This window comes from Anabrus simplex, chromosome 12, assembly GCF_040414725.1.
Source record: "Anabrus simplex isolate iqAnaSimp1 chromosome 12, ASM4041472v1, whole genome shotgun sequence".
NCBI lineage: Eukaryota > Metazoa > Arthropoda > Insecta > Orthoptera > Tettigoniidae > Anabrus > Anabrus simplex.
Window position 1 is genome coordinate 74,389,596 of NC_090276.1, and position 24,380 is coordinate 74,413,975.

A 24,380-nucleotide genomic window follows, 5' to 3' on the forward strand; every position below is an offset into this window, starting at 1 on the left:
CACATAATAAAATTAATATAATTACACTGTAACGTCTGGAACGTTACATACGCCCCCATGAGTTCTTAACAAATATCACATGAGTTGAGAACTCACACACTTACTCCCACATTGACTTGAAATACCTCTATTACCTGCCCATTACGAGCGACAGTATTTTCATACAATTAATTATATCTCTCTATTTCCATATCTCGCTTAGACTGCTTACCATTGCGACTGTCTGTTATTTCAGTTCATCTTGAGGTTTAGCCACTAAATTATGCCCAACATAAGCAACTTTCCATTTTTGTAAAAAACAAGATTACCCTAGAGAATATAACATAATATATATACAATTCAGATTACTGACTCTGCCGAGTGTCTTTTTGTCCTTTTTACTTCCCATCTCTCCGACATTCTTTGCTAGATAGCAGTAACACGGTCTCTTCCAATCTTTTACATTAAAAAATGGAAAACAAATGATACACACAATTTACACTTTTATCACTCTTTCGAATGTTTCAACCTTATCTTGAAGCAGGATGCAATACACTTCACACACATACACACGTAATTTAAGCTCACGGTAAAATTATTGCAAGTTAGAAATGCACATACGGGAAAATTAATTATTTGCCGTCGTCAGCTTTAATTAGCCTTCGGTAACATCTCAGAAAACAAATAATATATAAAATTTCATGGCCTCACATACGGAAAACAGATGATCTATTGTCAATGAACAAGCGTAAATCTACCGCCACACAAACACCTCCCTTGTTTACAAACACAACTAGGAAATACCACCACAATAGAGACGTAAGCTCATCCCACTCGTAGTCTGACATAACAAGTAGCAACTTCCCCGAGTTACTGACCTATATCTCACAATCCGGTTCAGCCACCTCACACGACAGGTATCTCCGTAAACTACTAATGTTATATGAACCATTCATTACGCTCTCGCCATCCGCTAACTTGTAAGCACAGGGTCCTAGTTTACGATGTACTTTATAAGGGCCTTGATATAACAGAAAAAATTTCTTAGTTACCTTATCCTCACTGTTTGACAACATGGGAACTCTCACCAAAACCATCTCACCTACCTCAAAGTTATCCAGTACCTTACGTTTCTGTTGTCTTTTACGTTTATCTCCAGATTTAATCACGTTCTCCCGTGCCAGTCGGACGTAAAATTCAGCATTACGAGGTGGTTCCTCAGGCAAACCTAACACTCTCACTAGTTCATTCTGAGGCTTACAACCAAAATGAACTTGTGACGGCGTCAATCTCGTGCTTTCATGTTGAACTGCATTGATCCATGTCTCTATGCGGGATAAATGAGCCACCCAGGCTGTATGCTTATCGAACACTAAGCATCTAAACATGCGAGATAACTCTTTCATAACGCGCTCACACATATTACCCTGAGGGTATCTAATGGATGAATGAACCTGTGTAATACCTAGCTCTCTAATTATGGACTTCCATTTTCTCGAAATAAATTGCGGTCCACTGTCTGATAATATTCTAAGAGGAGTACCTAATTCAGGGATATACTTCTCTTTGATTATACGACTACAAGATTTTCCAGTGGCTTTTCTCATACCGTATAATCTGACCAATTTCGAGAAAGAATCAATAATGACTACAATATATTGGAAGCCGAACTGTCCCTTAACCACAGGTCCAAATAAATCAGTACACACCAAGTCACCAGGTCTTTCTGAGATTACTGCCTGACGAGGTCCTTCTAAATAGCGGTTAGGAACTTTGCTACGCTGACACAGATCGCAAGTGGAAAGAATTTTTCTTATATCTCTTCCCATCTTGTCCCATATAAAATTCTGTCGGATCTCATACAGAACTTTATTAGCTCCAAAATGTCCTAATTCCTTGTGGATAAACCAAATCAATTCCACACGTAGCGCTTTGGGTACACAAATCCCCCAGAGATCCTCGCCACATTTCCTGGCTAGAAACCCGTTAACCAGTTTGTACGTGTGCCTACCATGCGACACAGTGAGCTGCTCTCCTCCCTGAAGTACAGACAAAGGTTCCCGACATTCTTCGTCTACCGACTGTTCAACCAATAGGTTACGTAGTCTATTTAGAGCAGTTTCATTTTCCTTAAACAGACATGTACATATAATAATGCCCTCACGTGGCTCTAGAAGGCTACCTTCTTCGCACAACTTCGGATCACGTGACAATAAATCAGCAAGGACATTATTCTTTCCCTTAATGTGAGTTACCTTAAAATCATACTCTTGTAGGGCGAGTATCCATCTACTAACTCTGTTAGATGATAATTTACACTTGGATACAAAAGAAAGAGCATGATGATCCGTCCTAATTTCAAATTCGGTACCTAAAACATACATCCTAAATTTACTGAGGGAGTATACGATAGCTAGGAATTCAAGTTCCGTTATAGTATAACGCTTTTCAGCAGCACTTAAACCTCTGGAAGCTAAAGACACAATCCCTAAATTACCATCATCATCTACTTGACATAATGCACCAGCGATACCACAGTGAGATGCGTCCGTCAGCAACACATACTTCCTATCGGGCATAGGGTATCTCAAAACAACCGCCTGCTTGAATCCTTCTTTTAATTTTAGGAAAGCTCTATCATGATCTTGTGTCCATTCCCACTTACTGCCAGCTTTCAATAGTTCTCTAAATGGCTCTAGTAAGTTACCAAATCTCACTACAAATCGTCTGAAAAAATTACATACACCAATATACGATCTGAGCTCCCTAATATTTCTAGGTGTCGTAGTATTCAATATTTTTTCAATTCTTGTGCTCTCAGGCGTCACTCCCATTGCCGATACACGGTGCCCCAAAAAAGTCACCTCTCGTCTACTGAAAACACATTTGTCAAGTTTCAGAGTAAAACCAGCATACTTTAATTTAGAAAAAATCCTCTCCAAGTGGTCCAAGTGCTCTTCAAAGGTACTAGATCCTATAACCAAATCATCGATATAAATAGTAGCATAATCTCCAGTATCATCTCCCAAGGCAATACTAAGTGCGCGAATAAGAGCTGCCGAACTCGTACGGGTCCCAAAAGGAACACGCCGAAATTGGTACAAACTATGCTTATAGCTGAAAGCAGTAAGAGGCCTGTCTTCTGATCTTAAAGGTATCTGCCAAAAACTACTCCTAAGATCTAACGTAGAAAACCAACTCTTACCCTGAAAATTCTGTATCAACTCTTCAATGGTTTGTGATCTCAACTGATCAGCACCAATACGTCGGTTCATCTTCCTGCCATCAATACACAAACGTATTGATCCATCAGACTTAGGCACGACAATTAAGGGATTAACGTATTGACTGTTTGATAATTCAATCACATCGTCTGCTAACATAGCTTGAATTTGATCCTCTACGGCTTTTGCATATTTGTGTGGTATCGGATACCGCGGTCCGCTGAATGGAGTCTTATCCAGCACAGAAAAAGAATGTTCATACAGATGGGTAACACCAGGTTTCTCGGAGAAAATCTCCACGTGTTCACATAACACTTCAAATAACTTGTCCTTCTGGATTTCATTTAACTCATTTCTACTTACGGCTTCTTTCAAGCCAGATATTTTATCCTCATGAATCCACAACTGGCACAACTTCAGGCCCTCACTAGCCTCTTCATTAACTTTAGAAACCTCTCTCATTCTCCACACTGTACTAACTTCCGTTTTCCTCTGAATTTCCTCCTCAAACTTGACCTTGATATCCTCATTATTCCACCTCAAATTTAGCACTAGATCATTGTAATTTAACTGAGCCAATTTTAACGTTAACCAGTCAGATCCCAAGATAAGATCAAATATCAAATGCGGAATTACCAAACATATCTGAACGCTAATAAAATTATTAATACAGATCGGGACAGCTACTTGTTTACAAATTTGCTTAGACCTCTTTCCAACAGCCGTAATGATGAAAGTAGACTTAACAGGCATTTCCTCCAACTGAATACCCTGTTTCACTAATGACTCATACCACTGAGAACTAATACATGATATTTGGCTACCAGAATCAATCAAAACTTTAACCCACGCCCCCCAGACTTTCAATTTAACAACGGGATTGACTACTTTATTACTTGAATCTCCATTATTCTGCTCGGGTTCATACAACAAATCGTTTCTAACATCTAGGTCATATGGTAACACTTTCATGGCAAGACACTTCGCTACCTTCGTACTAGGCTGGAATTCTGACCTAACATTACAGCCTCTAGTTAGTTTAAAGGTTCCCTTTGTGTATTGACGTTGGACTCATTAGTACATTGCTCTGGCCTCCGTTGGGGATTTCCTGTCCTATATTCCGGTGCTCCGCTCCTGCTGTTCTGCTGAGGTCTGAACTGATTGCGAGCTTCGTGATTCTGTGTTCTACCGTTATGTCTCATTCCGTTGTGATGACTAAAGTCCTGAATATTCTCCGTTCTACTCCTAAGGTTACCTAACGCATCAAAACTGCCTAGTAGATTCTCCATCTCCTGAATAGTTCCAACTTTTTGCATGCAGGCCGCTTCTCTCACCCTGTCCGGAAAATGTCTCAAAAGTAGTCTTACTACATCAGACCCCTCGGTTATACCATCTAAGTTCTGACAAATCATGACATGTGCCAGGAAGTACTCGGTCATAGTAACTCCTTCATGCTGTTTGTACCTCCCAAATACCACCCTTTCTCTCTCCCGAGCTTGTATCGCTTCATTCCAGAATTTCTCTCTAAATTTATTTCTGAATTCTTTCAGATTCGTCATCGTCTGCCTATATACCATGAACCAAGACCGAGTTTCTCCTACAAAAGCATGGTCAATATTTTCCATAACGTCTTCCCAGTCCATAGACCCTTCCTCTAGACGCTTTTCAAATCGTTTTTCTATCATCTTAAGGAAATCTAGCGGGTTCGTTTGTTTCCCATTAAATTTAGGTAGTTCAATTTCCCTAATGTAGCTATTTCCTAGACATTGCCTTCCCGTGAAAACCTGTTTATCCTTTGCCACCTGTTTTAACTTATTTTCTGCTTTCTCTATCCGGCATTCTACATCTCTGTCTCTCCTATCAATTTCTCTCTCCAAATTAACCTGCTTCTCTTTCAATGTCCTAATTTCAATCTTATTCTCTTCAGCTATCGCAAACCTTTCTTCACTTGCCCGGGTCTCATCTTCTATTCTAAGCTTTACCGTGTCAATCTCTTGTTGGACGTGGTCTTTAAATACCCGTATTTCCCCTCTTTGAGTCTCAACTCTCTTATCAATACTAGTGACCTGCCTCATTACTTCCTCCCTAGTAGAGTTGTTTTCCTTCCCCATTAATTCCAGGAATTCACTTCTCTGTTCCGCAAACTTTTCTTCTACCTTTTTCCCTTGCCGTACATATTCACTTTCCTGGTCCTCTAATCGCTTATTAAAATGTTCATTTTTTACCACCAGATCGCGTAACTGCCTACTGTGTTCGTCCATTCTCCGATTCGCTTCCTCCTTATTTTCCCTCATCTCCCTACTTAATTCAGCTTTAGTTTGCTCTAACTGTTCTTTAAGTTCATATTTAATATTCTCAATTTTAGTGTTAGTTTGTTCTAATTCACTTTTAAGCTCAGATTTAGTTTGTTCTACATCTGTTTTAATTTGTTCCAATTCACTTTTTATTTCAGTTTTACTGTCCTCTATCTTACTTAACATTAACTGCATCATTCCCATTAACTGATCATTATTATTACTTTCATTGTTAGTGTTTACTTCCGCTTCGCCCCCCATCCTACTATCATCTGACTCCATACTGACTTCTTTCTGTTTGCCTTCACTCTCCATACTACTTACACTTCTATCTTCAATTTCCTCTACAAGACTACACAACTCTTCCTCTGAACTCAATACGTTATTGCCTTTTATCGCCCGTCCACTGCGCAACATCCTCTCCTCTTTCGTCTGATCAGCCATGACCCTTCCCACAATCAAACACTCTTAATGAAACGTGGATATCCAAATTTTGCCCATAATACGAATTCTGATATCGTTACTGTCATTAACTGCTCCGTACTTAATGATTTTCTCGCCACACGTTGGAGCGGCATTTATGTGACTTCCCCGCTCGGAGAACAATCATCAAACAAGAAATGCAACCATTCAAGCTAAGGGCGCCAATCTTTAAGTTGAGGACTTAAAGATAAAAATTTATAATCAAGCTTGGACGGACTCTTATCACAGGGGTGGGGTGAAAGTGCACTAATCATTAAGCAGGAGAATTAAAAATCAAAAGGCTAATTAAGGCAGATTGATTAAAGTGAACTAAAAAAATACTATTTATTATATTTAATATAAATGACGACGGTTTAACGAGAACTGAATTTAAATTAAAAAATGAATTTAACAGAAAATTGAATGACTCTACTTCGCGAAAACTTGCAATATCTTTAACTCGCTTGCTCACCATTTAGTCTTGTTCTGCTGGTCCTTGGGAAGCTTCCATCCTTGTAGCGGGAACATCATCGGTCGTCTTTGAGATCTCTTCATCTGCAGCTAAGTACCATTCCTGCCTTGCAAGTTGCACCCACCACTAATTGGAAGATGACTTCAAAACTAACACTCCCTATTATGCTCTATCCCATATTGGAGATAAGCCCTACGTCATAGTTAGCAGAACCACCTTGGGTTATTTGGAGAGGATACTCAATTAAGAATCCTTCCAACTTTACTGAAAATGTTCTCTGAAGTTTCATTTCTATCTAGATTAATACTACCTATTGACTTCGACTGGTTCAAACCGGTCTTGTAGCCGAGCTGTACGTACTTCCTGATGAGAGTGGCTATACACCCCTCATTCAGAATTTCTAAGTATCGAGACGAAGAATCAAGTAGATTATCACGTAGAAGATCAAGTAGCGAATGAATACGTAGAATAATGTAGAGAGAATCGTAGAAGATCAGAAGATCAGTAGAAGATCAGTAGAAGATGAAGCCAGGAGCTCCAACACGCCCTTTTATAACCTTCTCTCGCGCTAATTACAGGTCGCTACACGTGGTCCAATCAGATGACATGTCTCTCCCCACTCCAGATATTAGAGTTGACGGGTCTTAACTCTGATATTAACTGTTCTTCTATTGGTCCATTCTCTCAGTATCCATGGCAATATGACGCTCCTTTCAAAATATAGGCGTTGATCCGTTTGAATAATTCTGGTCGAAATACGGTAGCTATCGTTAAGACGCGTGAACACGTGCTTGCTTTTCCCAGAACTTGGTGTCTAAATTTGTCCTTCCTCCCTCCTCGGTGATGTGGCAAGATAGCGGAAATCTACTGCAAGTTAATTTTAAACAAATGTCGCAAGAATCTAAGTGAATATTAGGATCTTCAGCCCTCGTTTACAAGTCGTAGTTACAAAGTAATGAAATGATAGTGAGCAAATGATTAAACATGAATTATAATACAATTACATACCAAAATAAATATCATGACGTTAAATTCCTGAATTAATTACACATAATAAAATTAACATAATTACACTGTAACGTCTGGAACGTTACAATACGAGTGTTTTAATTGTATCAACTAACTGATCAGAATGAGTACAAAATTGCTCTCATTCCTTTAGCGTAGAATGTGTTTTGATTTAGAAAGATGAGAACATCTCATGATTTGGACCAAAAACATAGCATATCTCCAAATGGGACGACGAGTCCTAGCGGATGTGTGAATCTATCGTAGTGGTGAAGCGATTTTTTTTGTTTTTTTGTTTTACGTCGCACCGACACAGTTAGGTCTTATGGCGACGATGGGACAGGAAAGGGCTAGGAGTGGGAAGGAAGTGGCCTTGGCCTTAATTAATGTACAGCCCCAGCATTTGCCTGGTGTGAAAATGGGAAACCACGGAAAACCATTTTCAGGGCTGCTGACAGTGGAGTTCGAACCTACTATCTCCCGAATACTGGATACTGGCCGCACTTAAGCGACTGCAGCTATCGAGCTCGGTGTGAAGCGATTCGAAATTGAATATTCCGTTTCTCGCTATGTTGAAGTTGAGCACAAAAATGCAGATTTGCCTTCGTACTAGTCAGTATCACCAAGAAAGTACGGTTCCGTGACAAAAATGAGTGGTTGTTCGTGAAAGAAAGAAAACAAACTAGGATGTAATTCATACGTCAGTATTGGTGCTTTGAGTGCAGATAAATCACAGACTATGAACATTTCACTAGAATAAGTCAGGAAGTTTCAGCGTACGGGGATTGCAAAGATAAATCATTAAAATCATTGTCATTATAGATATAGCTTTTCACATAAAGCAGCCGAAAATATGTTGATTGATGCTCAAGAAATTAAATTACAACAAGTGGTGGCTAAGTCTGTGTCTCGAAACAGACAGAGCAGCACGCGAGCCCCTCCCTAGTCGGAGGGTCTACCTCACCAGGCTAGCAACAGCCACAAGAAGTTGAATTCGGAGGTTTTCTACAAATTAAGCCCTGCTAGTTCTGATATACGCAATTACAGACGTTCCCCTCGAACTACCTACAGACTAGCTGTGCGCAGACTGGATAGATGTTATCGGGAGCGATGTTTTCTGATGGACGCTCGACTCGGGATAGCCGATATTTCGGCGCAGTCGCTTCACGCTTTTACGTGCAGCGTCTCCAAGATGGAGGCTGTTTGTTATTGTGCTGCTCCTGCTAGCATACAGTCCACATTACTTGTGAGCGGTAAGTGTTTCGTACTTCACCACGTATTGTGATGGGCAAGGTGAACCATTGTGTGCAACTTCTGTGCTTTGTGCTCTGTACTTGGCGTACCGTAAATGAAGTTAACCAGCATCCTTTGACATTTCAAGAAACTGCCCTGCCCATTTCGTTACACATGCTGTCTGTCATCACATTCCATGTCGCGTCTTTTTTACAGGGATTTTTGTGACAAGAATTCGTCAACAATCGGAATTTGTATTATTTTGTTTGTCAGTACTTCTTCATTGTTGTACAATTGCACCTGTTCAAACTACAGCATAACTTGTTCATTACGACTTACAAGGAACCTGGTAAATTGTGTTCATATGAACGGGACTCACGCTATCAGTGGAGTCAGGTGGAAAATGATAGAGCAAAACTTTATTAGCCTTAATTTAGATTGAACGTATTTATTTTTTAAGCCTAGCATTTGAGTGCAATTTTGACGTACATATATAGTGGTACATTCCCGTAGCGCGTACTCTTATATTTTCAACTGCAGTACTCACAAACTTCTTCATTTAGGAATACGGATGCGTTATTTTTGTATGCCTTCTCCTGCTTGCACAATATACACTTTCTAAGTAACGTTCTGCACTGCCACTGGCAAACAGTGTTCTCTTTGGAGGAGGCTCTCGTAGCTTGTACGCACCTTGGTATTTGTTTCTCATAAACGCAAGTGCTTGTGACAGTGGTATAGACACTTGTATCAGCCATTGTTTATATCTAAAACAGAAAAGAATCATTCATTGTAATTGTGGGGATGGTGAGGCTTTGTGCCCGTCCTGTACATTCATGTGCGTCACCTTCCCCGAGCTTCGTACAACATGTTCACAACACTGATGGCTTCTAAAGCATCACTCACTGTTGGGATATACTTGTTCTACTTCACTACCAATATCATCCTCCTCTGTGACTAAGCCATAACTATTTTATCGTAGCAATTTTCCTTCGCTCAATAGTCAGCGGTTTAGAGGGCGCCGGGTTCGATTTCCGACCTGGTCAGGGACAGGGTGCCACACAACAATAACGTGCATTTTCCCGTACACCACCGGAGGGTGTGCCTTTCACCAAGCTAAAAATAATCACACGAAATTATTGATAGATACCGGCTAATTATCGGCATATTCTTCGGCTTTGGTGATTAAATTCCAGCACGGCGCTAAACACAGGTTTGAAGTGACGTTACATACGAGATACCCACATGTGTTTGTTTTATGAAGCAAAGCTGAAAAACAGCTTCCTTGTATTTTAAATCCCAGTGGTACAATTATTTACTAATAATAAGACTTCTATACATTTTTCATGGTGGAAAAGAATGACAACATTATAGGGAAAGTACAAACACACATTTTGACCTACTCGTGTGATCTGGATCATAACCGCTATTTTGTCTCAGTTTCTTTTGTCTTTGCTGGCGAGACCTAGTGGGCTAGAGCAGATGTGTCTCAGTCTAACCCTGGCTTTGACAGTGTCAAAGTGTCTGGGGTATGAGCGGTGCTAGTAATGCCATTCTTTATGCAGCCAGTTCCTGTTACGAATGGTGTGAAAATGTTGCTCACAGGGTCGGTTCGTGCGGGTATTTCAGTGGGCTTCACAGACTGATGTGTAATAGCAACTTCTGGGTAAATGAGGAAAGCAACGGGAAACTACCTTATTCATTTCCCTAGTAGTGGTGGAACTGTGATGATCTAACCAGCCTTCGGGCTGAGTACTGAACGTACACATTGTAAGAGGTTTTAAGTGTGATTATACAGCATTTTAACAATTAAATGACACGCTGCTTAAGTGCTTCAGCTTTAGTGGTAACACAAATATTAACTTAATTTCATTAGATTTTCTAAATTAGGTTCCATTATTTTAATTTGTAAGTTTTTGATGAAAGTTTGAAAAACCTGTGCGTGTTAGATGCTGCAGTTGAAACAGAGACAGTGGTGCAGGCGGGAGCTACACATTTAGGGTTGTCGCTAATAGCTTTATTCCACTGGGCGAGTTGGCCGTGCGCTTTGGGGCGCGCAGCTGTGATGTGATAGTGTCGGCAGCCCTGAAGATGGTTTTCCGTGGTTTCCCATTTTGACACCTTGGCCACGGCTGCTTCCTTCCCATTCATAGGCCTTTCCTGTCCCATCGCCGCCATAAGACCTATCTGCGTCGGTGCGACGTAAAACAAATAACAAATGCTGTATTCCACAAGAATACGGTCTAATACACCATATGAAAAACCACCACTGACATAAAACAGACAAAAGTACCAAATATACAGAGCGATCCATATAAACCTCAACTACTCATAACATTTGAATCAATAATAGGACACATGTGCAACATTGGGAAATTGCATGCATGCATACATAAGATAAAGTCCTGTGATCGGGAGGGGGGGGGGGGCACAATTTTTTGGAGATTATTCGGTCAGCAAAGAAATTAGATACAATACCTTGTTGGGATATTGCTCACAGCAAATCTTGGAAGTGCCCTCCATCAGCATCATACACGACTGTACTCGTTTCACCATATTCTGCGACCCTCTGCGAAGTGTATCCTCGCCAGTCTTCGTCTCTAATGGCATCACGGAGTTCAACAGTTGTCTGTACACTCTGCTTTTAAGAAAACGTCCGACGAGGTTTGTGATCGGTCGGGGGGGGGGGGGGGGTGTTGCACATTATTTTGGAGAGTATTCGGTCATCAAAGAAACTGCTTACAAGTTTCGCGCAAACGTTGGACGTATGACACGTTGCTCCATCTTGTTGGAAATAAACTTCTGTCAGTTGGACGTACTCAACAAATGTATTGAACATGCCCGTATACACTGCAGTGTCTACGTTCGTATCAGAGGAAATTGGGCCAACAGTCTGGAAGCTCACACCGCGCACCACATGCGTGTTGATGTAACCATGCCTCATCTGTAAACCAAGTTATGGATAGAATGTCCGGATGTTGAATAATAAACCCTTGAAACTATGGACAATCACGCATTCGTTTGTCATGATCTGCTTCTTTCAGTACGTATAGTCACAGCCCTCTGACCTGTCTGCTGGCTCAATCGGTGCAACGATTTCTTGGGAGGGTTCTCGAAGCGTCTTCGAACATTATGAACAGTCTCTGCACTCGATGATGGTCTGTGTCACTGTTTAGTACATTAGTTGTCTCCAGCTTCTTTACAATCGACAGAATTGTTGCCTTTGTTGGAACATTGAGCACATTGATTGCCTTGTTGTGTTGTAACCAATGAAATGCTATGGCGTATGGCTTTTAGAGATCCCAGGGCGGGTTCGGCTCGCCAGGTGCAGGTCTTTTGATTTGACTCCCGTAGGCGACCTGCGCGTCGTGATGAGGATGAAATGATGATGAAGACAATACATACACCCAGCCCCCATGTCAGGGAAAATTGACCAATGATGGTTAAAATTCTGATCCTCCCGGGAATCGTACCCGGGACCCCTGTGGCCAAAAGCCAGCACGCTAACAATTTAGCCATGGAGCCGGTCTGTTGTAACCAATGATTCTGTCTTCCGGTATGTTTTTCACAATGAAACACGCTCTCGAAATGTGTAGGACTGCTGGCTAAAGACTGCGGCGAAGCCCGATAGTTGCAGTCGCGTAAGTGCGGGCAGTATCCAGTATTCGGGAGATAGTGGGTTCGTACCCCTCTGTCGGCAGCCATGAAGATGGTTTTCCGTGGTTTACCATTTTCACACCACGACCGCTTCCCACTCCGAGCCCTTTCCTGTCCCATCGTCGCCATAAGACATATCTGTGTCGGTGCGACGCAAAGCAGGTTCTTGCGAACGGATTGTTAATTTACCAAGAGTGCTCATTATTGTCACGGCAATCAACACTGGGCTGCGGTACCGAGCCACTGAGGTCATTAAAACAAATTTTCAGCTTTTAAATTATGACCTAATTAAAGCAGTTCAAATTTTTATGAATAACTCTTCACAAATACACACACACATAGACTTACACCGACTGTCTAACCGATGTCTTTTCTGTAGCGATATTCCCTTCAGGGATATTTATTGACTGTGACAGCACATGGTGTCTTTAAAAGTAGGAAAGATCACAATCTATATATATAAAATGAGAGTTTTGTCTGTACATTGCTCAGAATTTGAAAATAATGGTATTTCTGTATCGGTCATGTCCATAGTAACAAGAAAATGCATTTTTTACTTTTCCGTAATTTCTGTCTGTCTGTCTGTCTGTCTGTCTGTCTGTCTGTCTGTCTGTCTGTCTGTCTGTCTGTCTGTCTGTCTGTCTGTATGTATGTACACGCATCACGAGAAAACGGTTGAAGAGAATTTAATGAAAATCGGTATGTGAAGTCGGGGGATGAGCCTCTACAATCTAGGCTATAAATCATTTTGCTCACGCTGAGTGAAATGGTAGTTTAGGGGAAGGCCTAAAATTGAATTCTCAACTATTTATGTTATTAGTGGTCTAATGAAAATCGGTATGTGAAGTCGGGGGATGAGCCTCTACAATCTAGGCTATAAATCATTTTACTCACGCTGAGTGAAATGGTAGTTTAGGGAAGGCCTAAAATGTAATTCTCAAATATTTCTTATTAGAGGTGTAATCGATGAATGCTACATAACTAAGGTCACAAAGATATTCATGAATTTGGATTTTTGTTACCAAGTCTATATCAGCGCCGAGTAACGAGAAAATGGGTAAACAGTATTTAATGAAAATCTGTATGTAAAGTCGGAGAATAAGGAACTACAGTTTATGGTATAAAATATTTTACAAATCACAGAGTCGAAAGAAAACTAAATGTGAAGGCCTACAATATAGAAAGCTCATAACATTGATCAACAATAACATTACATTGACCATTGTTTGGCGTGATGTGCTTTGTGTCTTCTGTTGCCCCTGATCTCCGGTAGATAGGATTACTGCTGCGTACAGAGTATTTTTTATTTGATTTACGTTGCACCGACATAGATAGGTTTTATGGCAACGATGGAATAGGAAAGGACTAGGAGTGCCTTAGGAATTAATTAAGGTACAGGCCCAGCATTTGACTGGTGTGAAAGTGGGAAACCACGGAATACCATCTTCAGCGCTGCCGACGATGGGGTTCGAATCCACTATCTCTCGGATGCAAGCTCACAGCTGCACACCGCTAACCACACGGTCAACTCGCCCAGTCGTACAGAGTGTAACAACCTGTCTGAATATTGATGGGAAGTAGCTGAGGAGTTAGATAACTTTCTTCTTTAGCATGCCATTCCCCTGGTTTATAAATTTTCTGATACTACTGGTACGTAACACACTGGATCATCATAGCATTCGGGCTATTCAATCCCTACTGTGAGGCACTGATTGGAATGAACGGTGTGCATATTTAGCGAAATAATGGCAGATGAGTGTTGATGGCAATCTGCGGCCTGGTCATCCCAGCTCTGGAACTTTGGACTATTAGATTGGCACCGCAATCTAACCGCAGCACTGTTCGTTAAAAGTGATAAAACTTGCGGCTTTCTATTTGATCGAGTATTTTATATGATAGCATTGCTTTTAATCGTTACATTCATACTTACGTTTTTGTAATGACCTATGTTGATTTCAGGTTAGGTAAACCACAAAGTCAGTCTTTCTGAGAATCCCGTAGCGAAGCACGGGTACATCAGCTAGTATGAAGATAAAGTTGGAATTCAAGAGGACAAATTGGGGCAAATATTCGTTTATAAGAATTAGGGATTGGAATAACTTACCAAGGGAGATGTTAAAAAAATTTCCAATTTCTTTGCAATAATTTAAGAAAAGGCTAGGAAAACAACAGGTAGGGAATCTGGGCGACTATCCTAAATGCAGATCAGAAGGGATTGATTGATTGATTGATTGATTGATTGATTGATTGATTGATTGATTGATTGATTGATTGATTGATTGATTGATTGATTGATTGATTGATTGAACTGGAGAAATACGGTAAAAGTTGCTCAAAGCGGAATCGCAAGGGACAAAAAATTCCGAATTAGACAAGTTTCCGTATTACACTACATCGTGGTGTTTTGCCTTAAGACAGTGAAAAGTAATTTTAGATATTATTTAGAGCTTATTTCACACACTTAGAATAACAACGCCATAACTCAAAAAAAGGCTAAATTTTACAGGAGAGAGCTTTTAAAGTTTTTTTTTTTTTTTTTTTGTACATAGAATCAAATATATATATAATAAGAGTTTTGTCTGTACATTGCTCAGAATTTAAAAAGGACGGTATTTCTGTATCAGTCGTATCTACAGTAACAAGGAAATGCATTTTTAATTTTCCGTAATTCCTGTCTGTCTGCTGTATGTATGTATGTATGTATGTATGTATGTATGTATGTATGTATGTATGTATGTACACGCATCACGAGAAAACGGCTGAATATAATTTATTGAAAATCGGTATGCAAAGTCGGAGAATAAGTCGCTACAATCTAGACTATAAATAATTTTAGTCACGTTGAGTAAAATGGTAGTTTAGGGGAAGGCCTAAAATTTAATTCTCAAATATTTATGTTATTGGTGGTCGTATCTTAATGAAAATCGGTAGGCAAAGTCGGAGAATAAGCCGCTACAATCTGGGCCATAAATAATTGTATACACGGCGACTGAAATGGTAGTTTAGGGGAAGGCCTTAAAATTGTCAAATATTTGTTATTAGTGATCGTATCTGAACGAAAACCGGTAGGCGAAGTTGGGGAATAATTCGCTACAATCTAGGTCATAAATAATTGTATTCACGCTGAGAAAAATGGTAGTTTAGGGGAAGGCCTACATTTAACTCTCAAATATCTATGTTACTAGTGGTCCTATCTTAATGAAAATCGGTATGCAAAGTCGGGGAATAAGTCGCTGTTATCTAGGCCGTAACTAATTGTATTCACGCTGAGTGAAATGGTAATTTAGGGGAAGGCCTAAAATTTAATTCTCAATAATATGTTTTTATGTTATTAGTGGTCGTATCGATAAATACTACATAACTCAAGTTATATAGTATTACATTTCCGACCATTGATGTCTTATACAATGTTACCGTACCGGCTATTATGACAGAGATATTATTGAATTTGGGTTTTTGTTACTAAGTCCATATCAGCGCCGAGTCACGAGAAAAATGGTAAACTGAATTTAACAAAAATCGATATGTAAAGTCGGAGAATAAGGAACTACAGTCTATAAATAATTTTATAAGACACCCTAATATCAGAGTCAAAAGAAAACTACATTTAAAGGCCTACAATATAGAAAGCTCAGTAAAATTGATCAGCAATAATATTACATTGACCATTGTTCGTTGTGATTTGTTTGTGTCTTTTGTTGCCACTCATCTCCGATAGATAGGATTACTTCTGCGTACCGAGTATTTCTTTAATTTGCCTTACGTCGCACGAACACAGATAGGTCTTGCGGCGACGATGGGATAGGAAAGGGCTAGGAGTGTGAAGAAAGCGGCTTTGGCCTTAATTAAGGTATAGCCCCAGCTTTTGCATGGTGTGAAAATGGGAAACCACGGAATACCATTTTCAGGGCTGCCGACAGTGGGGTTCGAACCTACTATCTCCCGAATACTGGATACTGGCCGCACTTAAGCGACTGCAGCTATCGAGCTCGGTAAACGAAATTTCGGCCTTCATTAAGCACATCTACACTGGAATCGCTGATGATCCAGAAGACGAAAATATCATCACAGCGGGGGAAGGGATGCTTCAAGAAATCCTACACTGAAAAGCAGCTGCTGGGTGCGAAATAAGCTACTAAGATTGTTTTATCATAACACTAACGGTTAATTACTGATAACCCATTTCAAAGGTTGGCGCCTCTACATTAGTAATCTGCTTCATTAAGACCCTCGTCAGCTTGTAGGCTATGAACTCTAGGAATGACACCTGTTGAACACAAGTCGAGCTTGCTCTTCAAGATATATTTTTGTTGGCCTATTGGCCGTCCTCGTTGTTTACGTACTGGTCTTCGGAGCCTGTTTTGTAGAACAGAATATTGGGTGAATCCTTTGACTTGATGATTTTGAGGCAATTCTAGTTTACTTTCTGGTCATCTTCGTTGACCATGAAATTCTTACCCCTTCAGTTCAATGTAAATAATAAGTACATTATTAATTACAATAAGGAAATTGGATTTATATTGTAGCAACAAGAGCCCTCCACTCAGAAATACAAGTGTAATGAGGCCGCAACTTCAGTTGATATGGAATGTAAGTATAATATAGTCATGTCAAAATGTGGCTGTATTGTTCTTGCTAAATAGATTATATCAGTACTTGCATAAAACGAAAAACTTTTTTTTTTTTTTTTTTTTTTGGAGATGTGGCCTTGTAATTTTCATTGTGCGACCTGTATCTGCCCGGGCCTGTTGATGGGTTCGAATCTTGTTTTGATCTTCATCCTCTTCCTTGTCTCCTTCTTCCGTTTTCTCCTCTTTCTCTGCCTTTCTGTTAGAAGGGCTATAGCTGATTCGAAAATGTGAGTGTGTTCATTGCCTCGCTTGACACTGCCCATGTGTTTTCATACACTTCGTTCCACCATCCGTATTATCCTCTCTCCACTAATCAACCAACACCAGAGTCCGGAGTTAGCGTGCTGGCCTTTGGTCACAGGGGTCCCGGGTTCGATTCCCGGCAGGGTCGAGAATTTTAACCATAATTGGTTAATTTCGCTGGCACGGGGGCTGGGTGTATGTGTCGTCTTCGTCATCATTTCATCCTCATCACGACGCGCAGGTCGCCTACGGGTGTCAAATCAAAAGACCTGCATCTGGCGAGCCGAACTTGTCCTCGGACACTCCCGGCACTAAAAGCCATACGCCCTTTCATTACCAACACCAGAAATGCACAAATACTGTTCGTAGGACTGCATCAGTTCCTAATATTGTCCGCATTGTACAAGTAGATTTTCAAGATTTCTTTCATTTTTCTTTTCGTTTGCGTGTTGAAGAGATTCCGCATTATATAAAAATAACGCCGTAAGCACCGAGAAAATATTTCCTCTTTGAGCACGAGTTAGTATTTCCAGTAGCCGCTGAATGATGCTGCTGTACTGTCACTTGAAAGACAAGGGTCAAGAAAATGATCGGGGTCGCTAAAGAACAAGAGTTATCCAAGGAAGGTTTGATGCAAGTGAGGAGCATGGCACAAGTAAGTGACAGGACTCAACTGTTAGCCCCGTGGTCGCCAAGCCACATTTCCAAGTAGAGAGGCCGTGAGCTCCCTTTTACTCGCTTCTTACGACAGGCAGGCTATAGCGTGGGTGTTATTCTACACCCCCCACCCACAAAGGCTGGTCTATCCATTGGACACATCAAATTACACTTGACTTTGCAGTGAGAACCTAAACGACGTTGTTCGTTGAGAGTGGACGTCGCGTCTCGTATAGGATGAGGTGCCCGGACTCTTACAAAAACGAAATTAAGAATATCTTTCGAAATGCCAGAGCAAAAGGCGCAAGACGAGTGAAACACCCGGTTAGATTTACTGATACATTATTAGTTATTAGTAAAAGTTCTTATCAAGTATGGAGTTGTGATTGTCTGCTCCACAAAATAATTCACGACAGTGATAAATTACTAGTCAAAAGTAACACGTCTTGTGGTGGAAATGTTCGACAAGCGATGCCACGTGCACACATCCTCGGTAACGAATTTCTATTCCAGGATTATTAGCATGCCGAATATGTTTTTATCTAGCATGACAGCCATTTAAATTGTTCATCGTTTATTTGTCAATATTCAAAGACGATATTTCACTTTGACACGACCGTAATCTCTGTTTCCGAGCGAGTTGGTCTCGTAGCTGAGAGCTTGAATTCGGGAGATCGTAAGACCGTAGGCAGCCAGTTTCACACCAGGCAAATGCTGGGGCTGCAACTTCCCCATCCACTTTCGATTCCTTAGTGCGACGTTAAACCAGTAAGGAAAAAGGAATATCTGTTACAACATGGTTCCAATTTAGGTCTAGGGATGACGTGATCATCCACATATTTCAATCGTATAACACATACTTGTATTAAAATTGCACCAGTATTTGAAGTTCCTCACAACAGAGCAATGACAGTTCGCTTGTAGAGTTTATGCAAAACTACAAGAAAGCTTTGTGGATAAGTACTACCTCGATACTTATATACCGGGCGAGTTGGCCGTGCGGTTAGGGGCGCGCAGATGTGAGCTTGCATCCGGGAGATAGTGGGCTCGAATCCCACTGTCGGAAGCCCTGAAGATGGTTTTCCGTGGTTTCTCATTTTCACACCAGGCAAATCCTGGGGATGTACCTTAATTAAGGCCACTGCAGCTTCCTTCCCACTCCTAGCCCTTTCCTATCCCATCGTCGCTATAAGGCCTGTCTGTGTCGGTGCGACGTAAAGCCACTAGCAAAAAAAATGCACTTATACTTTAGTGGCACAGGTGGCAGAGCTATTATTTTCAAAGGAGTTGCACAGGTTCTGAAAGTGTTTTGAGGAATACGTTGGCTCAAATCTCGCTATAAGAGTGGCTCATAGCTATTGACAAGGAAAGTGCAGGATCATGTTAAAATCCACCTTCACGAATGAAAGAAATGGTCAAGGTGAACATGTCAACTCTCCATGTGGACGTTAACGAACTAGGTTAGCTTTGTTTACACATCGCACTGTGGATATTGCAGTTATTCGATTATTTAGAAGGTCACTTTTCACATCAACACACACATGCTCTAGAATCTCATTCTTTCAGAAAATATAGTTCTCCTTTTACATAACTTATTCCTCATTTTTCCACTTCTTCTTGGTTTCAAAATGTTCAGTTCTTTTTGTTCTAAAGAAAAGAGCTTAAAGCAGGTTTTAACCATTTTTGTGTTGCCAACCGCTTTGAAAATATGACAGATAAAAAACATAAACACTGCTTTGCAGGCAATGAATATACTTTATTTCATTGAAAACTCATTACAACATAATGTGTATTATTTGCACAAAGTATAAATACAATAAACAGTATTAACCAGAGTGCTTTTCTTCATCATTCATATATTAATGATTACTCAATACGAAAATGAAATACGATCATTAAGGATGAACTGAGCAAATACATTTTATACATCTTTAAAGTTCATTTCAGTGAGAATGTTGTTGTTGAACAACAAGATGAAATTGTGGAATAGTCTTCGGCAAGGCAACACACATGTCATCTTTCCCATCCAATAGACCCCAACTAGAGTATGTTTCCAGTGTATGGGACCCTCACCAGGATTACCTGATTCAAGAACTGGAAAAAATCCAAAGAAAAGCAGCTCGATTTGTTCTGGGTGATTTCCGACAAAAGAGTAGCGTTACAAAAATGTTGCAATGTTTGGGTTGGGAAGAATTGAGAGAAAGAAGAGGAGCTGCTCGACTAAGTGGTATGTTCCGAGCTGTCAGCGGAGAGATGGCGTGGAATGACATTAGTAGACGAATAAGTTTGAAAGGCGTTTATAAGAGTAGGAAAGATCACAATATGAAGATAAAGTTGGAATTCAAGAGGACAAACTGGGGCAAATATTCATTTATAGGAACGGGAGTTAGGGATTGGAATAACTTACCAAGGGAGATGTTCAATAAATTTCCAATTTCTTTGAAATCATTTCGGAAAAGGCTAGGAAAGCAACAGATAGGGAATCTGCCACCTGGGCGACTGCCCTAAATGCAGATCAGTATTGATTGATTGATTGATTGATTGATTGATTCATAGCAACACGTGCTTAAAAACCCACCTCACAAAGGCATATAGTGGCAAACTGAATCAGAACACACACACACACACACACACGCGTTTAACTGTGGTGCTTGATGATTATGTTATTACTATGCAGTGCTGAAAATGACATTTCCTAGATTCCCTTTGCCTGTTCACGTTAAAAGTATAGTGAGTATACATGTAACATTTTTATTTTACTTTCACGGACCCCTCACGGGTATGTGGATTCCAAGTTAAGGACTCCTAACCTAGAACGTATTGTTAATATAAATAAAATACACCATGATGGACATATTTAGATTATAAATAAATTTTATTTTTTGAAAAATTTCTAGCAGAAGAGAAAAGTATACCTGCATCCTTAAAGCTCAGTGTAATATAATGTAGTTGTAATGTTGTGCGCCTATCTATCCGTATTCGGTTATAACTCAAGAATGATGCAGTTTTCGCTGTTCAGAGGATCCCCCGAGAAATGTTCACGTGTATTGTATATGGAACTGTTATGAGAGGAAACTTATCACTGATGGTTTCTGCGACACATCTGGAAGAAAATTACGCCGCATGGACACGTTCTCCGCTTATGCTGCCTAAACTGTTAACTACATGCGTAAGAACCGTACAGCGCAAAAGTTCTAGAAAAGAAAAGTCCGCCATAACAACACAATAACCTTGCTTTAGGTATAGGAGAAGAGCATTCTTGAGAGTCGACTAAACGCTGAGAATAAAACGTTACTGAGACCACATACGTATCTGTAACAGGCAGTCAACAATCAACGTTTTTGTATTCCACTTGTTAACGTCAGTCAGTATTGGAAGTTTTCGTTTAACCTCTTGACAGTTGAGGTTTCCCAAGGTTTATACAAATCCATTTACCTAAAACTGGTACACATTTATGGTCCTCTAGCGATTCTTTACGAAACTTGTAACTCAGTCGATCGGATTGACAAAACTCCGTCGCGTAAAACTAGTATTCTATAATAAAAGAATTGAAAACCTTTTGTTGATAAAGGTCATAAAGATTGACTGAGTAGTCCGGTGTGTTGTTGTTGCAGGTGGCTGCAACTGGTGATGACCGTCCAGCTCGAGAGATGGCGGGGTGTGGGGCCGCAGACATCGCCAGCACAGGTGAGCACCTCAACATTTCGCATCTCTTGCAGTAGTCGGTGTTCAGACAGGATTTGTGACATGTCCGGTATAATGATTAAAAATATTCAGCTAGAAAGTAATATAGGCTATAGGTCATACATCAAACAGTAATTGTTGTTTATTTAGATTTAAAATAGACAGTGTTTTTTTATTTTAGTACGAGATAATGTTGTTCGGTAGGGTGGCCTCAGCTTGCCAGAGCTCATTTTGTGAGAAAGAAAAAAAACATTCATGTTACATCTGTTTTTTAGGTTGTTATAGTAAGCGCTCAGCTTCTCTCAACAACTACAAGAAGTATTGATTGATTTTCTACACTCTAGATGGCACATACAGTCATTTTCTGTGGTCAATGCTAAGAAAACAAAATAAGGGATGTTATCTCCAGTCGCTTGTGATACCAAGGGCTTAGTTTCTTACATGATAAGAAGATATTTCTTTCTAAGTGAATTCGACAATCCTGCCCTGAATAGTCCCAACATGTGATGAAGATCCAGTACGAGTGCCGATAAAGACCGAAACATTACTCCCTGTCCATTGTATGTTTAAACAATTGGTACAGATGTAATAGACACGAAAGGTTTTTCTTTCTCACTTCATTCTGTTGTTGTTTTATTAGGCATGTGCATACTCTATGTATAAAACTCGGAACATCAGTTGATCTTCTGTAATTAGTTACTTTAATTTTATCTTTAAGAATTTTCTTTTCTGCAAGATATTACTAATAACTCATTTTGGTCCAAGTGTAACCTAAAGTCCCATTTACTGTGACATATTTGTTTATCAAAGCCATTTGTCAATTTAAACACAGGGCTACGTGTTATATTTTCATAAGGTAGATGCATAGTGTAAATGTCACTTCTGTACTTTAGAAGATACTACTTTTGTAAGACAAAGTTGTTAATTACAATGAGCAATGCAGTGCTTATAAAGTAAAATGTGCAATGTGTTAATGTGCTGCTCGTGTATACTCGCCGTGAGTTCTTGCCGCTCCGCAAGTGCAGGTGAGGCGCGAAAACTAATGTTTGTCTTTGAAAGTAGTCTGCATGAAGTGCTGAATAACTGTTTACCTAAAATGAAATTTGCTTGTCATCTGCTAGTTGTCAATAGTGCGGAGAACCTCAGCCTTTGATTGGTGGCGTGTTTAAGTAGCAGCGAACTTGTATAGGAGGGGGAAAAGACTTTGGCCCTATTTCATAAAACTGGACAGGTGGGACAAATTCGACAATTATGTCAGAGCTGAAACATTTGTCAATATGTCGAGGCAATTTTCTGTTTCGTAAATGTTACAAGTTTCCCTTACGCGACAAGCAAAATATTGTAAGTTGTCAAACTTAAAGAACTTGTTTCATAAACGCGACAATTTTATGTCAGACGTGAAGTGTACTGTATTATGCTCTAGATGGCTGTGAGGAGCGATATCCATCATGAAGGCGATGCACAAACCACAGACTGATATTACGTAAAAAAATAAGGGATAATATCTAAGACTGAAATTTAACCTACATTTTATTCCTACTCACTCTGGCAGAATGGCACATTGCGATATTAAACAGGCAATACAGTGCACACCATATTTGGCCTTTGTGACTACAAATGAGGCGTCTAGTATCAAAACCGGCCAAGTCACAAAATTTACGAAAATGAGTTAAGGTTATAAATTTGAAGTAGAGGTATAACACTATCAGGTGAAACAAGAATATGCTTTAAAATCGTCCATGTCTTCATGCTATAGAGCACTGAAATCTCGGTCGTGCAACAGAATCGGCCAAGTCATGCAGCCAGTGAATTCAAAACCGGCCAAGTCAAGGAATGAGCGACAATCTTTATGATGCAGCATTATTGTCTGGAACCTTGTGTTGTTACATTAAGCAACAATGTGATAATATCAGTAGGCAAAATCGTTCCTTGTAATGTATATTCTTTGAAGTCATTATATTTTGTTTTTTGTTCGTTTGCAACACTGATTTACGTATTGGCGGGTTTCTTACCGTCATTGGCGCCAAAGCAATCCCATTTCCGGTGTGCTCGTATTTTGTCATTATTGTGTGCTGTAACGTGGATATTGTTCCGAGTGGTGAACCGAAAGATTTACTTTCATACCTTGTGAAATTGTACAAAATTGCAACAAAAACGGCCAAGTCAAAATTTAAATTAACAAAAAAGATGGGTTAATTATGAGTTAGATTTCTCAAAACAGCGGAACTTAAATATTAAACAATTAAGGATATAACTGTGAAAAAAAAATCTTTTCTGACCATCATTGCTTTGTCTCTACAGGTTTTTCGTCCGTATTGAAAAATATGCCTTGAGTGACTTGGCCGGTTTTGATACTAGACGCCTCAAATGCTGTCTTATTGAATTTATAATGTAATTAGCTGATTTCTTGCCAATACATTTCTCTTTGAACACAGTCACCGAAATTGAAGGTCAAGTTAATCCGTTGCCTCAAAAAACCGGCGTTGTCTCATTTCAATTTCGTTATTACCGTCACTTCTGCTAAAGTACACTGTCCGCAATAGAATGTAAATTACAAAGCGTTCGCGGAAATAACCTCTCAAGTTATATACACATCACAGGCTCTGACCTGTTTCATAACACTATGTGTAGCCTGCAATTTGACAAGTTTGTCCGCTTTTTACCTCTCAATTCAAAAGTTTTATGAAATAGACATTTGTAAAATTGTCATTAAATTCTACAAAATTGTCTATATGTAAACCTGTCTGACAATTTCCTGTCACCTGTAAAATTGTAACTTCAATAAAGTAGGGGCCGCTATCGGAGCCTTTCTCTTGTCGTAGTCTGGTGTCCCCCAGTA

The 24,380-nt window shown here is 39.9% G+C and overlaps 1 protein-coding gene across 4 annotated transcripts in view; it reads left to right on the top strand.

Moving 5' to 3' along the window:
• Window positions 1-24,380, top strand: part of LOC136884024 (ras guanyl-releasing protein 3) — a 160,518-nt gene that overhangs the window by 69,886 nt on the left and 66,252 nt on the right. For all 4 annotated transcript variants that reach the window (XM_068229775.1, XM_068229776.1, XM_067156031.2 and 1 more), the window contains exon 2: window positions 21,472-21,544. In XM_068229775.1, the coding sequence (XP_068085876.1) occupies window positions 21,472-21,544 (73 nt within the window). The remainder of the gene's footprint in view (window positions 1-21,471; window positions 21,545-24,380) is intronic.